At 35.3% G+C, this 15,652-nt stretch overlaps 1 protein-coding gene across 1 annotated transcript; it reads left to right on the top strand.

Annotated features, from left to right (window-relative positions):
- The first annotated feature begins 7,642 nt into the window (after window positions 1-7,642).
- LOC114533002 lies at window positions 7,643-9,019 on the top strand. Its single transcript, XM_028554577.1, has 4 exons — window positions 7,643-7,771; window positions 8,282-8,441; window positions 8,882-8,965; window positions 9,000-9,019. Exons 1-4 carry the CDS (start codon window positions 7,691-7,693, stop codon window positions 9,017-9,019), a joined length of 345 nt encoding a protein of 114 aa, XP_028410378.1. The 5' UTR covers window positions 7,643-7,690.
- The last annotated feature ends 6,633 nt before the right edge of the window (window positions 9,020-15,652 follow it).

Genomic DNA, 15,652 nt, shown 5'->3' with positions numbered 1-15,652 from the left:
GTGTTCACACAATGCCGGGAAGAAAATACAAAACCGTCATGCTAACCTTAAAAGTTTAAAAGAGAAATTGCATGAAATATGTCAGCACCCGACTGTCGTAAGAGTTTCCTTTTTTTCAGAACTTGTAGTTAGATATACTGGGTGTAAAAAAAAATGTCAGGTCTCTCTACCAATCAGAGGCTGCAATCTACAACAATCACCGTTACAAGAATCACCATTATAACGTATCGTAGCTAGTTGAAGTGCATGTCAATGTCTAACCATAAATTTCGAATTTGATATAGTACCGAAGTGTCGCGCCGGTTGTCCAAAGCTTTACGATCCTCAATGTGGTACAGACGGCAAGACATATGGCAATTCGTGTATGTTAAGATATGCTCAATGTGAAAGTGACGGGGAAATTAGACTGGCCTATCATGGAGAGTGTGAAGTGTAGGTTATACCGTTTTCTTTCGTTTTCACTTTCCACACCATACATTTTTGTCCCGCGCTTATATCATTCATCTTTTTAGGCATTAAAAAAAATGAAGAACGAAGACATCCTGATCACCTACGAATTTGTTTAACAATGCGTACTTTATTAGTATTTGTTGTTTCAAATAATCAGTGATAATACTGTAAGAATGTCTTGTATTCTTCAGCTACTTAATTGTTTTATGTTCTTTTCCAAATAAATGTTTGAGTCCTTAGCAGTTGTTCGCCTATTTTTACATTTTTGTGCAAAAGAGGAAATTTATCTGAGCAACAAGGTTTGCAACCTGAATTTTACTAAGGCATGGCATATAAGCATTACCATAAAAATTCCTACTTATCAAATGCAAAATGCAAGTTGCCCTGACTAAGTGTACCAACGAATTTTTAACTGGCCATGCAAATGGTAGCAAAGTTGTATAAACATATGTCTCTAAGTGGTTTAAAAAAGTATGTGTTGTTTCTTTTACCAAAATTTGTGGATGATCACATGGCAATGAATAACCTAAATATAGTACCAATATGTTCCAATATGTTCCAACATTTATGATATGCTATGTTTTCAGATTTTAGACACTGCATTAAGAGACTGGGCTATGAGTACTATAGTCCATTTTGTGCGATTTATGGCAGGCATCTCCAGCAAAATTTTTTTTCTCACTCCCCGACACAGCAACTTAAGCCAAATATAAATGCCCAATATAAAAACATAAGAGATGCCTGTGGAGGAGGCTAATAAATATATAGTATTGTTGTATGTTTGCTTAGTAGCTAGTAGCTAGCCTCCTCCACAGGCATCTCTTATGTGTTTATATTGGGCATTTATATTTGGCTTGGGTTGCTGTGTCGGGGAGTGAGAAAAAAATTTGCTGGAGATCTCTCCCACTTTTTTCCTCACCATCCATGACACAGCTAACCCATGCCTAATATATCTAATATAAATACATAAGAGATGCCTGCGGAGGAGGCTAGCTATAGTAGCCTAGGTATAAGTAAGACTACACTTGATGCTATATTTTTAAGTATTTAGAGATGATTGCTGCTATGCATATTGTATATTTAATCATAATATTAATAGCAAAGGCAAAATTAAAATACGTTATTAGCAATTTGGGTGTAGCTCCGTAATCATTGATGTTCGTATTAAATATAGCTGCTAATCTGCCATCTTGAAAACCTTGGCAGGCAGGCGCTCCCGCTTGTAACCCGCATTTTCTAAGATCGCCCGAAATGCTCCCTAGCGTCTGTTTGCGCGCGCATGCATTAAGTATCATATAAATGCAAGCGTTTCCTGGCAAGCATTTTGAAAAACAGAGTCTTTTGAATATACTATAATCGTTGAGTAAAAAATTATAGCCTCAAACCATTCACTTTTGTTTAATTTTCTTCTCGACCTTTTCGTTTCGTCGGCCGGCTTCCGAATTTTACCAGTGCCGTAGAGTAGGTAGAGTAGGTCGAATTTTTTTTGTTTATTTTAAGCAAATGTTATTCCCTGTACACTGCCTAATTTTTTTCGAGATTTGAAAACTTCTAAATACACACAGGAATACAGCTAGTAACAGGTACAGATCTCCGACGGCAAGACATACGGTAACACGTGTGTGTTCAAATACGCCCAATGTAAAAGTGACGGGAAAATTACACTGGCGCAGATAAATTGTAAGTTTCTCTCAAATTCAGATATTCCGACATAACCATCACCGATGTCCGTGGCTGCTTCGTCATCTCTTCCTAAACTTTCGACTATCTGCGAACGAAAATTTTGTCGTGTGAAAAGGCCTTTAAGTTTTTAATTTAATTTGAACTTAAAATGGCGTCTAATATGCTCAGTGCATATGCATTTCTATGATAGTATATCTTTTACCCTCGATAATATGCATCAAAATTTGAAAATTCGCGGTAGAAATTGAAATTATTAACGGCCATCGTGATTCCCGAGCGGGCGCAGAACGCCCTGCGAGGGTATTAATTTTCCTGATAGATTAATTACACCCGGGTGTTGCGACAAAGCATAGCGGAGTGCAAAGCGGTATCGATAAGTGGGATGACATAGTCATATATTCATGTTCTGAGACCGTTAAAGCAATCAATTTGAAAAGAAATGAAGAATGTAAGACACGAATATATCAATATTTCCCCCCACTTAGTAGCTCTAGCTAATGCCAACAATTTTGTTTTGGAATATAGCATCCGCAATCCTGAAAACGTTGGCAAACGCTTTCGCTTGTAACCCGCATTTTCCGAAATTGCCTGAAATGCTCCCTTGCGAGGTAGTTTCGAAAGCACAATATGAAATGTGAAATCAATTAAAACGATTTAAACACTGGCAAGAGTTTAAAATACCATCATGCAGAACTGGAAGAGTTAGTGGTGAAATGGAAATGAAAACTCGTTGTTTATAATCCTTGAAATGGTAGGTGTTTACTTTGTTTATTTCGAGGTTTATTTCGTGTTTCCTGTACCAATATATTTTATCACCTTGGTACAGCATGTCATTATACTCGGTTTTGCGATGACATTACCGACTATTTAAGGCTTTACATCATGGTTTCAACTTCAAAAAGAGTTCTTAAAAGCGTAATTCGTAGTTTTGGTATGACAAATATCACTTTAAAGCTGTTATACAGTCGACTGCGTTCACTGCCTTAATTCAATAATCGAAAAACATCATTCGACGTTTACTGCTTGGTTATCTATATTATTTGTGCTGTTTTGATGTTTTGAAGGTTTAGTTATAGTGAAGTATTAACTTAAACTGTGAAAGTCTATAACTTCATGCAACGTAATGCAGCAGGAAAACGGGTGATTTCACACCTTTTAATACGACTGTGTTTGTTTCCGAAAAACGAAATATCAGTTTACATTTTGGTCATTTCAAAATATTGAAGAGCAGGAAATATTTGCTTCGTTGGAGATGGCGAGGCGTGGCTACATGCATGTATTTCTATAGTTAAAAATTATGATTTTGTTGAAAGCAAAGACAGGAACCGTGCTTTAGTACCCTATATGCATGCATGGTATGAAAAATGATAAAGTACTAACATAATAGTACATTTAATATTTCATTTCGTTTATAAATATACAATGTGATTATTCGAAATGTTGGTGTTTTTGATTGAACTGACATGCGTGGTTTATTCATATTGTTTTGGTGTTATTCTCCGGGTACGTCGGGTAACAACAAGCTCCTATAATGAATTAACTCTACAGCAATGACGTAAAGCCATCACTTAACTGAGTGCTCTAAACGTGCTTGCGAGTATGACATTTTGTATGAGATGTGCGTATATGCATGCATAAAATACGCATATGCTCCTTCGATATTTTTAGATGTTTCCTATATATATAACAAAGAATATGTAATATATATATATAGCATAGTGATCGATAGTGCGGTTAAAGAATGACGTTTACAAAAGGATGTGAAAATAAATTATGCATGCATGCTACTTTATGTATTTTTAGATGTATCTTTTAAATTCATGATGACCATGAGTGACTAAATGGTTTTAATAATAATCTAACGTTTTATAAAAATAATGGTAGTAAGGGTGATTCGAATAGACCTACTTTTTCTTTAAGGGAATTTTTCAGATTGACGGTGTGTATTGCATGGCTTTCTACAGCCTGGTAGCCTGCCGGTTGAAATCGAAATAATTAGGCACACTGCATAGGTGAGAGACCGCCGTTTCAATATAATTTTACATGTTTCTTTTACAACAATTGCCAGATTTTGCTACAAGAAAAAGAACTCATATTCCTCTCCAATTTATTTTTAGATACATTCATAAAGCATTACCGAATATATCAACTTGAATAAACAATTCCGAACATGCGGTTAGTCTGACGTTTTTAAAAGAGCAAACGGTGACAAGCTCTGCAGTGTCTTTCATTAAGAGTACTTTGAAGATAATGGTTCACTAGCGTCACCAACGAAAGCCTATATCACATGCTCGAAAATCTGTTTGCAACGTGTACAACCACTTCGGGCACTGCGAAATTGCTTCCCGCAATTTCTTCACCTTAATGTCCATATATAGACGGTGTAAAAATGATTTACAAAATTATTTATGAAATATTGCATGCCCCTTCAATAAATTTAGATTGTATAATTTGTGACCGCAGAACTTTCTTTAGACGCACAAGTGATCATTTCCCCTCTCGATCTGACATCATCATGTGCAAAGTGCGTGAACTGTGAAGGTCATTACTGAACTCTGTGGTCAACAGCGCAAGAAAACGACACTATTTAAAGTAGCTCACATTCTTAGTCTTGCCCATAACACGCTCATCTGCTTTTTGGATTGAGAGAAGCAAGACTATATAAGAAGACTATAGAAAGACTATATATTTCAGGTATAGATAACTTCTCATGCTCTAAAAAAACCTTGTAATCTTTCACTAATATCATCGATCATTGATCTTATTTCACTTTGAGAACGTATGCAATGCTATACCTTTCCAACATGTGCACATTTTAGACAGAGGAAGGAGGATTTTTTTTAACGAATTTGTGGATAAAGAATGAAAACTAGTACGTAATACCTATAACATCTCGGATTATAAAAATGTATTATATTTTCTATTTCCAGTGTGAATCGACGCATTTTGCCAGAAGTGTCTTGTTCGACGCGTTTACTCCAATGTCTGATATCCAAATCTGAAACTTTGCCCCGCATTAAAAATTTTATATCAATGCGAACGAACTTAGCTTAATTGATGTTGATTGTGATTTTATTTGTTCTTCATAGATACAACGTGTGTCTTCTCTCTACTATTCATGGTTTACTTGCTGTCAAGGTGTGTCTACGCTGGAGAGAGTAAGCAACTATAAGTCTAACAATAATTCAGTTAACTTGCTTAAATTCTACCTACATTAATAGAAGGCCGAACGAAGCAATGGGAGGGGTGATAATTGATAAATCATCGTGAAATCCCACTTGTGTATCAACGGTTATACGAGAGGCTAGTGTTGGGAAAACAAGTGAACAGCAGTTGAGCTCTTCTCATCATTTTTTCTCTCTGCTAAACATTCCAGGCTTTCCCACGAAACAATTGTTAAAGCTAGTAGAGTGCTTCTCTAGCATTCTCTGAAGCATATTTATTGAAGAATTGCATGCGCCCTTTAACCTGAGAGGCCAACATTTCTTTTATACGACTTACCTCTGCTGCGTGGAGTTTATATTTTGTGCAGTACATGTGTTAACCAAGTAACCGGCTAACTGACAGTACGCTGTCCAGAAATAACCTAACAACTGTGACACTTTTTTTATATATTTTTTGCAGAAATTGGCTTTTATCCGATAGACATATGGCTAGAAATGTGTGGATCAGATGGCAATACATACGCAGGTTATCTTTTGATGAAGAAGACGGCTCGCGATTTCGATGAAAAAATCAGGGTTGATCATCTAGGGCGTTGCGGTAAGTGCGAAACGTCTGCTAGGTTTATAGAAGTGATAGAAATTCAGGTTACCATCGAACATAAAACTCAATCACTGTCTAAATCAGGAACATCAGACAAATACTGGTTGAATTCACAGTCGAGCTAGAAATTTGAAAACAGCGAAAATGTTTTACAAATGACGCTTACAATAGCAACTTATTAGCCTTCATTAACAAATTTATATTTTCTTTAGATCCAAAGTGCCAAGGAATTTGCACATTGGAATACAATCCTCAATGTGGTACAGACGGCAAGACTTATGGTAATCCGTGTACCTTTAAATATGCTCAATGTGCAAGTGTTATATGAATCAGAGTCAGGGTTTCAATTTCTAAAGTAATTTCCTTAAAAAAAGCACCACTATGGGGAGGTGGTAATTATTTTATTGCATAAATTATACAATATTTTCAAAGGCTTTTTGTTTCATTCTGCTCATCCCCTGGGTATGAAGTTGCTGCCGTGCATGCGACTTAATGTGAAGTAGTAGTAAGTGAATTGTGTAAAAACTGACGAATTAAAGGAGTTTACCTCGGTTTGATCATGAGGTGGGAAGGAATTCAGGTATATAGATAAGTTTATTTTCTCATGTTGTAAAAAAAAATTTAATCTTTTACTAATATCATCAATCATTGACCTTATTTCACTTTGAGATCGTATGCATGCAAATAGCTATACCAACATACGCAAATTTTAGAGAGAGAAGCCGAAGGAGCACATTTTAGACATGCGCACATTTTAGACAGAATAATTCTTTGTATTATTTTACTCCACACGGTTATCGATATCGTTATCCAGCTTGCGTACAACCGGCCCCTGTATGTTGCATGTGTACGAAAACCTTCAGCCTTAAAGCCCGGGAATTAGGAAAATGCCAACGAGGTTGTGCCAATGCCTAAACGGTCACGTCGGAGCTGAAAGCTCCCAATCGTTATGACCGTCAGCGCGGTCGTTCTTGTATGATCCATAACTTCAATCAAGGTAGCGCTCTTAAAATACATCACGATGCTGCTAAAAACTCCACAATATCCCAGGATCGGTTGTACTTTTTATTTCTCAGATTACTGAATGCAATTCTGAACACAATAGCTTAAAATAATGCTTGATATTTCTATTTTAGAGCCAAAGCCGGAGGAAACTCAGGGCATGTGTGCCTTTCCTTGTCCCAGAAGGCGGCTCCGTCCAGTATGTGGATCAGATGCCAATACATATCCCAATGTTTGCGTATTGAAAGAGACTGCTTGTCAGTTCGGAGGGGATCTCAAAGTTGTTCACAAAGGACCTTGCGGTAAGTTAAAACTGACCATTTTGGCTGAGTGTTTACATAACATGTTTTACTGCTCCATGCAGTTTATTTGATGTTTTTAGTGAGCATCGCACTTATATATACGTAATGATTTCTGTAATGGACTGCTTTATTTGTGGTCTGAGTCTTTTGATTTAACGAAACGGCAAAATCAGTGGTTATATTCTCCTGTTCCCTATCTCGTCAGCTAGGATCCCCAATCTACTTCTACGTTACGACTTCTGTACATGTTATTGAACAAATAATTAACAAAATCTTCTTTCATTATATTGTAATGTTCGCCCTCGCCGAATCTGGTGTACCCATATCATATCCATGCTTTGCATGGGATCCCCAAACCGCCGCTTTCCGAAAGTAATTATTTACGTTGCAAAATTCACCCGTTCCTCGTGTTCTAAATCACATATTGGGGTTATGATGTTTTAACTGACGAGCAAAAGCGTGTCCTAAGGTCTTTTTATGACAGCGGTATGAAAACTACAGCAAAGGATATGCACAAAACGATAATGCGAGCTGCTGATGAGGTTGGGTTAAGCTACGAAAGAGTTAAGGTAACATTTACAATCATATTGTTTAATATTTTTTGATAAAAATCGTGTATGACATAGTCACATACACATCCCCTTTCACTCATTCACACTGATACTGTCTCGTTAATACAGTTATTGAAATAGGACAATAGGTATTGACATTGTGCTAGTAAAAAATTCCGAACAGTTCCGGACAGTTTATTAAAATTCATGAATAATCCATAATCCATTGCTTAATTTGCATAAATTCATAGTATGATAAAGTATGGCCGCGCCGAATGTGATCAACTGTGAATAATATACTGTATACTCACTGCCCTGGCAGATTCCAACGAATGATAAATGTGTTCTTTATGTAGTATTATTATTATCACCATGTGATTTGCTTCCCTCGAAAGTCTTTTGCCATGACATGTCCCTTCCCCTACCTAACCTACTTTAAATTGGCTAGAAAAACAATTCATACAGTGTTTGGAAATTTCAAATTTGGCTAATTAAAAGTAAAAATATATTACATATATAATGTTACAGAAGTGGATTGGAAATGAGAGAAGGAAAAGAAAAGTAGTGGAAGGAGTAGAAACCATGCAAGAAGATACTGGGCAATCAGAAAGCCATGTTGTTAAAGGTCCTCCGCTAAAGCGTTCAACTTCAGGTTTCAACATATTTACATCAAAACTCCTCAGCTCAGGTATGAGAGCATAGCAATATGAAAAGCTCTGGATAAAAAAGCTTTATTATACTACATGTATTTGTAACTAGCTGTAAGTTCTACGACTGGTGTTAGTAATACAGCATCTTTGGGAGATTAACCCGGTCCCATTGCTGGCTGGAGTTTTTGCATGATGAGTGCAATTCAGTGGCGTAGCCAGCCCAACTATTTGGTCATGCAATGCAATATTTTTATTTATTCATTTATTTAAAAATCTATATAAACATAGAAAAATTTGCATAGCATGATCAAAATAGTCGGGCTGGCTATGCCACTGCAATCATCTGGTGCTAGACAGGGTAAAATCTGTTGAGCAGCTTAATCTATCGAGCTGCTTGTTGCCACCGGCCTCACTGGCAACTGGTTAATTAGTGAGGAATGTTCATCAATGACTACAGTGTATGTCATTTTCTTTGTAGATGAATGTAAGGAAATTGAGTCAAAATCTGAGAAAATGACCTTTGTTGCTACAAAGTGGCAGTCTCTGAGTGATAGTGAACGAAGTGTTTGGCAGAATGAAGCTAAGAATATTAAAAGAGTTGTGCCATCACTGCTAACATTGGAAGAGAAAAAAAAACAAATTGCAAAGTCAAAAAAAAATCTCATTAAAGAGGTGAAAAGATAATATATTGTAGTCCAAAATATAACTAACCATAACTGTGGATACCCCTGTTAAGATGATGATGAATGCATTTTTTAAAATGATGAATGCATTTTTTAAAATGATGACTGCATTTTTAAATTTGTTTGCTACATGGTATTTTATTTGCCATTACCACTAACTCATTGCTGGTGGGAGCTTTCTTGTGACAAGTAAAATTGCCTGGTATTAGACAGGATAAAATCTGTGGCCAGTTATAGGTGGCCTTGCTGGCCATGGCTTAACAGATTTTACTATATCTCATGTAAGGGACTCAGGTGATTATACTCATCAGTCATCATGGAAAAGCCCATGGGTTAATTATAATAGAATAATTATTTAATAATTTTAATATCTTTAATTCTTAGCTAACATATCTTGAAAGCCTGGGATGTGAATCAGCAGTTCTTATGCACGACTCTGGAACTGGGACTGTTAACCAGTATGGATCAGCAAAAGGAGCACAGTTTCTGCTGCAAGATAATGCAGTGGCATTGAAGTTCATGAATTTTTTCGGTAAGCGTATTTTTAGCATAAAAATTTAAATGCTCGCAACCAGGCCTTTGAGGATGAACACATCTGCTGTTAGTCTGTGCACACTCTACACATATGCACAAAAGGGCTTTATGTAGAATGCACACGCAAAACTCTACCCACAGCCATCTTGTGCGTTCGCGTAGAGTCTGTAGTGACACATGCTAGCCTGCTGTCAGTAGTGCCACTTTGACACTACAGTATATTATGTTTATTTTAGATACAACAAACAGGGGTCCAAACTACACTAATAACGATGTAAGAGACTTGTTTAACAAGAAGTACAGTGAGTATTTTAATTTGAAATGTATGCTAAATTTTTTTTTATGAATTTTGCTATAAAAGCTAAGTGTGCAGGGTAAACTAGTAGTATCACATGGCATATTAACCCCATCGCTGCCCAGGCGGGCTGCAACTGGCCCTTTCGTAGATTTTACTCTGTCTAATGCCAGATGATTTTATTCATCAAGGGAAAGCTCCTAGTAGCAACGGGTTAATTGTTAAATAAATATCCAGTGAATAGGATTTTAGTATCCTACAGTAAAAGTAATTAATAATTGAAATATCTATAATAAGTTTTCTTTAAATGTTATAATAGGTGAAGCATGTGGGAAACCTGGGTCTCGTGTACCATACCTGAAAAAAGGTTTCACAGTAACTGGTCTTCCTAATGGAATAGAGTTTAGAAAGCCAAATAACTATGGGGAAGAGAAAGTTAAAGCAATAATGAATGCTCAAGAAGGCATAGTTTTTCAACTTGAACCAGAGCCTAGCATCACACATTCTGATGCTGCAGTAACTGAAGAAATCGACCCCCAACAAGCTGAACTTCAACATATTTTATGTAAGGTGGTTGACCAAGAAAAAGCTTTACAAGTGGTGACTGACCAAATTTGCATCGAGGAGAGTGATATGGAAGTCACAGATCTTGCACTCACTGACGTGGAGTATAATCTGTTAACAACAAATTACAGAAATTGCTTCACAGAAGATGCATTGACTGCTTTGGCAGCCAATTATAAATCATTGTCTAATCATAAGGGATACATCCTGCCTGTCTATACTGACACAGAAGATGCTTATTGGCTGTTTTATTTTCTTGAGAAGATGTCTGATCTTCTAAACCAGCATTCTCAACAACAAATTTGGGATATTGGTTAAATGCAACTGAAGACAAGTTGACATTCAAGCTTATTATGTCAAAAAACAAAGTATCTATTGAAACTTTGAATATTATTACAAAGGAGAATAATTCAAGTAGTTTTCTATTTTTACAAAAAACATTGTTGCTTAAGACTAAGACAACAGTAAATCTTCCTGAGCCATTCCATGACCAAATTTATGCCATTTTAAACGAGTATGGCTTCATATAGTTATATATTTATGATTCCATAAATGTAAATAAGTGTATCCTGTAGTATGGTCACCACAGTATGCTATAATACCTGTCACATTTCTTATCTGGTCAAATAATATTATATCCGTATGTATAATTACTTATTTCTACATTTTGTAATTTTATATTTTTATTTTAGCATTGGTATTTCTTCTTGGTATTTCATAGAGTACAGTTGTTTTTTGTTTATTGGTTTGACTAACTACAACAAAAACAAACAAAATGAAATGAAATATTGTAGAAAAACTGATGACCTGGTCGTGATGGTCAACAACTTGTGGCCAATTGGATATTGTAGGTTATCAAAATTAAATGTATTAGAGTTTGCCAACAACACCTGTTAATATTGGACCATAGTTGCACAGAATACTAATGCACCTATCAATGTTTAGCCCCATGGGGGGGCATACCCAGGGGAATTGAACACTGAAGATGCCACGAGAGGGGGGACTTTGACCATATGGAGGGGTTGCTATATGCTGCTTATCAAATTTTGGGAAAGCAAAAAGGTGCTTGAAAGGTGCCTAACTCTGCAGACTGGCCCTGGGGTGGGAAATTGACACTTTGTAGCAAAAAAAGTCAAGATCCCCTGGCCCTAGGTAAGACACCCCACCCTGGGGCTAAATTGATAGGTGCATAACCTGGTTGGGTCAATGAGCTAAGTCCTAACTGAAGCTATCACGGGAATTATTTCATTTTTACATCATTCATTTCAACAAATGTTTTAATTTATATTGTAGCTTACCTTGCGTCTCCGATGACGGCAACATATTAGTTTCAGACGAGTTCTCACTCTCGCCAGACATCACCCTACGAATTCCTTGATAATAATAAACATGGTTACTGTGTACCCTTTTCACGTTTGGGAAACACTGTCGAATCCACATTCTCTCTGAGAAATTGTATTAAATATTACGAAATTCAGCCTTAGGGCTGCGATGTAATTTTCCTTTAATAATAATAATAATAATAATATTGCCGTTTTTGGTGTTATTAGCGTTATTGCCGTTATTAGCGTTATTGCCGTTATTATACCGTTATTGCCGTTATTGGTGTTATTGGCGTTATTAATTGCCGTTATTAGCGTTATTGGTGTTATTGCCGTTATTGGTGTTATTGGCGTTATTGGTGTTATTGGTGTTATTGGTGCTATTGGTGTTATTGGCGTTATTGGTGTTATTGGTGTTATTGGCGTTATTGGTGTTATTGGTGTTATTGGCGTTATTGGTGTTATTTGCGTTATTGGTGTTATTGGTGTTATTGGTGTCAACACTACACAACCTATTACTACACACGTAACTATACAGTTTCTTGAAGAACTCCATCATACACAAACAAAACCCTTTTTACAAAAAATTTTATTCCAAACACACCACATGGTCGGCGGTTGTCCAACAAATTCCCAACTACCCCATCTGGTTATTTTTATTTCTATTTCTACGCCCCTTAATTTGCAATTAATTATTCAACAAATTACTCATTATGTTCCCCTTTTGCCCACATATACATAACGTCCTAATTTTTTTCTCTAGTTTGTTTAATTCAGACAATTGTTACAAATTAACTTATAACTATATAAAAACTACAATATGGTTCCAATTACCTATGTCAAAATATAAAATATACGTCACAATTGACGTAATGCGTGAAACATTTTATTTCCATGCAGAATCAAAGTTGTTCATTATATTTGTGGTATAATATATGGTATTGTGGAATGTTAAAGGAACCCAATTACCATGCACATTATTAGAATTCAATATCTCGGGGTGTATTTTCACGATATATTTAAAGCAAAACGACAGTCGTACCACACATTTCTAAGATTTACCATATATTTTCTAATATTTTCACGAAAATACGTTATTTGTTTAAAAATGGGGTGTATTTTCACGATATATTACAAAAAAACAACATTTGTACCATATATTTCCGAAATTTACCCCTCATTTTCTAATATTTACGTTAAACAGCTCATTTACTTAAAAATGGGGTGTATTTTCACGATATATTACACAAAAACAACATTCGTACCAAATATTTTTAAAATTTACCCCTCATTTTCTAATATTTACGTTAAACAGCTCATTTACTTAAAAATGGGGTGTATTTTCACGATATAATACACAAAAACAAACAACATTTCTAAAATTTACCCCTCATTTTCTAATATTTACGTTAAACAGCTCATTTACTTAAAAATGGGGTGTATTTTCACGATATATTACACAAAAACAACATTTGTACCACATATTTCCCAAATTTACCCCTCATTTTCTAATATTTACGTTAAGCAGGTCATTAATTTAAAAATGGGGTGTATTTTCACGATATATTACACAAAAACAACATTCGTACAAAATATTTCCGAAATTTACCCCTCATTTTCTAATATTTACGTTTTAAACAGGTCATTTAGTTAAAAATGGGGTGTATTTTCACGATATATTACACAAAAACAACATTCGTACCAAATATTTCTAAAATTTACCCCTCATTTTCTAATATTTACGTTAAACAGGTCATTCACTTAAAAATGGGGTGTATTTTCACGATATATTACACAAAAACAAGATTCGTACCACATATTTCCGAAATTTACCCCTCATTTTCTAATATTTACGTTAAACAGCTCATTTACTTAAAAATGGGGTGTATTTTCACGATATATAAAAATTCGTACAAATAATTACCACTAATATTTAGTTAACAGCTCATTTAGTTAAAAAATGGGGTGTATTTTCACGATATAATACACAAAAACAAGATTCGTACAACACATTTCTGAAATTAACCCCTGATTTTCTTATATTTGTTTTAAAATGGGGTGTATTATTTACGATATATTACACAAAAACAACATTTGTACCACAGTTTCCGAAATTTACCCCGTCATTTTCTAATATTTACGTTAAAGTTCATTTTAGTTAAAATGGGGTGTATTTCACGATATCGTACAAAAAATCTAAACATTTCCTCTGATTTTCTTATATTTGTTTTAAAATGGGGTGTATTATTACGATATAATACACAAAAACAACATTTGTACCATATATTTCCGAAATTTACCCTCTTTTCCTAATATATTTACGTTAAACAGGCCATTTAGTTAAAATGGGGTGTATTTTCACGATATTTTAAAAAACACAACATTCGTACAACATTTCTAAAATTACCCCTGATTTCTAATATTTCACGACTACTTTTCGTCTGTCGAGTCACAATTCGACACTAACTGGTTTTTGTGCAGATTCCTTAATTTACCTATAACTTGCTTCCCATTTCTGTGCAGTGCGTGTCACCAACTCACTCAGTCCCGACAATATATTGTTCTTAGAAAAATAGTGAAGTGAGAACTTTTAATACATAATGTTATACATTTTACATTTTACATAACAAATTTTATGCTTTATGAATAATGCCCACACTATGTTAATAATTAAATAAAACCATGCTTGTTTAAAGTAGTGTATATACAATTGTGGAATGATTCCGGAATGCTGACTTCACTGTTTTTTTTAATAAGATGGCTTTTCGTAAAAACAATAAATTATTTAGGTTGTTCTCCTTGATAATGTTCACAGAGTGAATTGGCACTTTATCTTTTGACATGAGGAGCTTATACATCAGATTCTCAATAGTGGCATCAAGCCAATATCCCCAAATTTTCTCGTTTTCCTCCATCTTAATATTAGCTATTTTTCCGGGGAAATAGAAGAGCCAATATGCATCATCTGAGTCTGTGTACACACGTAAAATATATCCCTCATGCTCACATGATGCTTTGTGATTTGCCTTCAATGCAATCATTGCGTCTGTTGTAAACCAGCTGCTGCATTTGTCAGATAACAACTCATACTCTTCATTCGAGAGCACCAGATTTGTCACCTCTACATCAGATTCCTCTATCTGACAATTTCCACTGAGTACTTGCTTAGCTTTTTCCTCATCAATCACTTTACAAATGGCAGTTTGTACCGGGTGGCGCAAAAAAAAGTTAACCTGTTTGATTGAGTATGACTTCAAAACTAAGTGGCCTGTTACTCTGAAATAACTTTCTTTAGATTCGTGAATGTCTAAATTAAAATTTGTTATATACCATGTGTATTTTGATACAGTATTCCCAGAGATATCGGCGTTTAACTTTTAATACGTGCTTTTGAAAAGTGCAAAAATGAGTAAAAAATGGCATATTAGCTAAATAAGAACAGATAATAAAGTTCGTTTTTAATTAAGGACACAACAACTAAGTACTATGCGTTCATTTTCTACCGTACAATTCAACGTCTATTCATTTTGAAAAGCATGCCCTCCAGCATTGATGCAACGTCTTGCTCGCGTTACCATGCATGGTGTCAAATGACCGTTGGATTATTTCCTGGTTGATGTTGCGGCATTCAGTAACAATTGCTGCACGAAGCTGTTCCAAAATTGTTCGGTTGCTGACCATGCGGCACGATTGATGATCCATCTGTCAAATACTTCTATTTAAAATTCTTTTCGAAGAAATTTAAGAAATTCCACTTTTCGAAAATGTATATTTAAATTGAAACCGCGATATCTCGGTCAAAACTGCATGTAAAACGTCATGCTATATATCAAAATTTAATTTAGACATTA

This window comes from Dendronephthya gigantea, unplaced genomic scaffold (assembly GCF_004324835.1).
Source record: "Dendronephthya gigantea isolate DGI-Jeju-01 unplaced genomic scaffold, DenGig_1.0 000083F, whole genome shotgun sequence".
Classification (NCBI taxonomy): Eukaryota; Metazoa; Cnidaria; class Anthozoa; order Malacalcyonacea; family Nephtheidae; genus Dendronephthya; species Dendronephthya gigantea.
This window is presented reverse-complemented; position numbering and strand designations above follow the sequence as displayed.

What these genes read in the sequence shown, in the direction of transcription:
- LOC114533002 (XM_028554577.1), top strand. Translation starts at nt 7,691, where the DNA reads ATGAAAACTACAGCAAAGGATATGCACAAAACGATAATGCGAGCTGCT. An exon ending in TAAGCTACGAAAGAGTTAAG is followed by an intron (nt 7,772 to 8,281) that starts GTAACATTTACA and finishes ATAATGTTACAG; the next exon opens with AAGTGGATTGGAAATGAGAG. An exon ending in ATCAAAACTCCTCAGCTCAG is followed by an intron (nt 8,442 to 8,881) that starts GTATGAGAGCAT and finishes TTTTCTTTGTAG; the next exon opens with ATGAATGTAAGGAAATTGAG.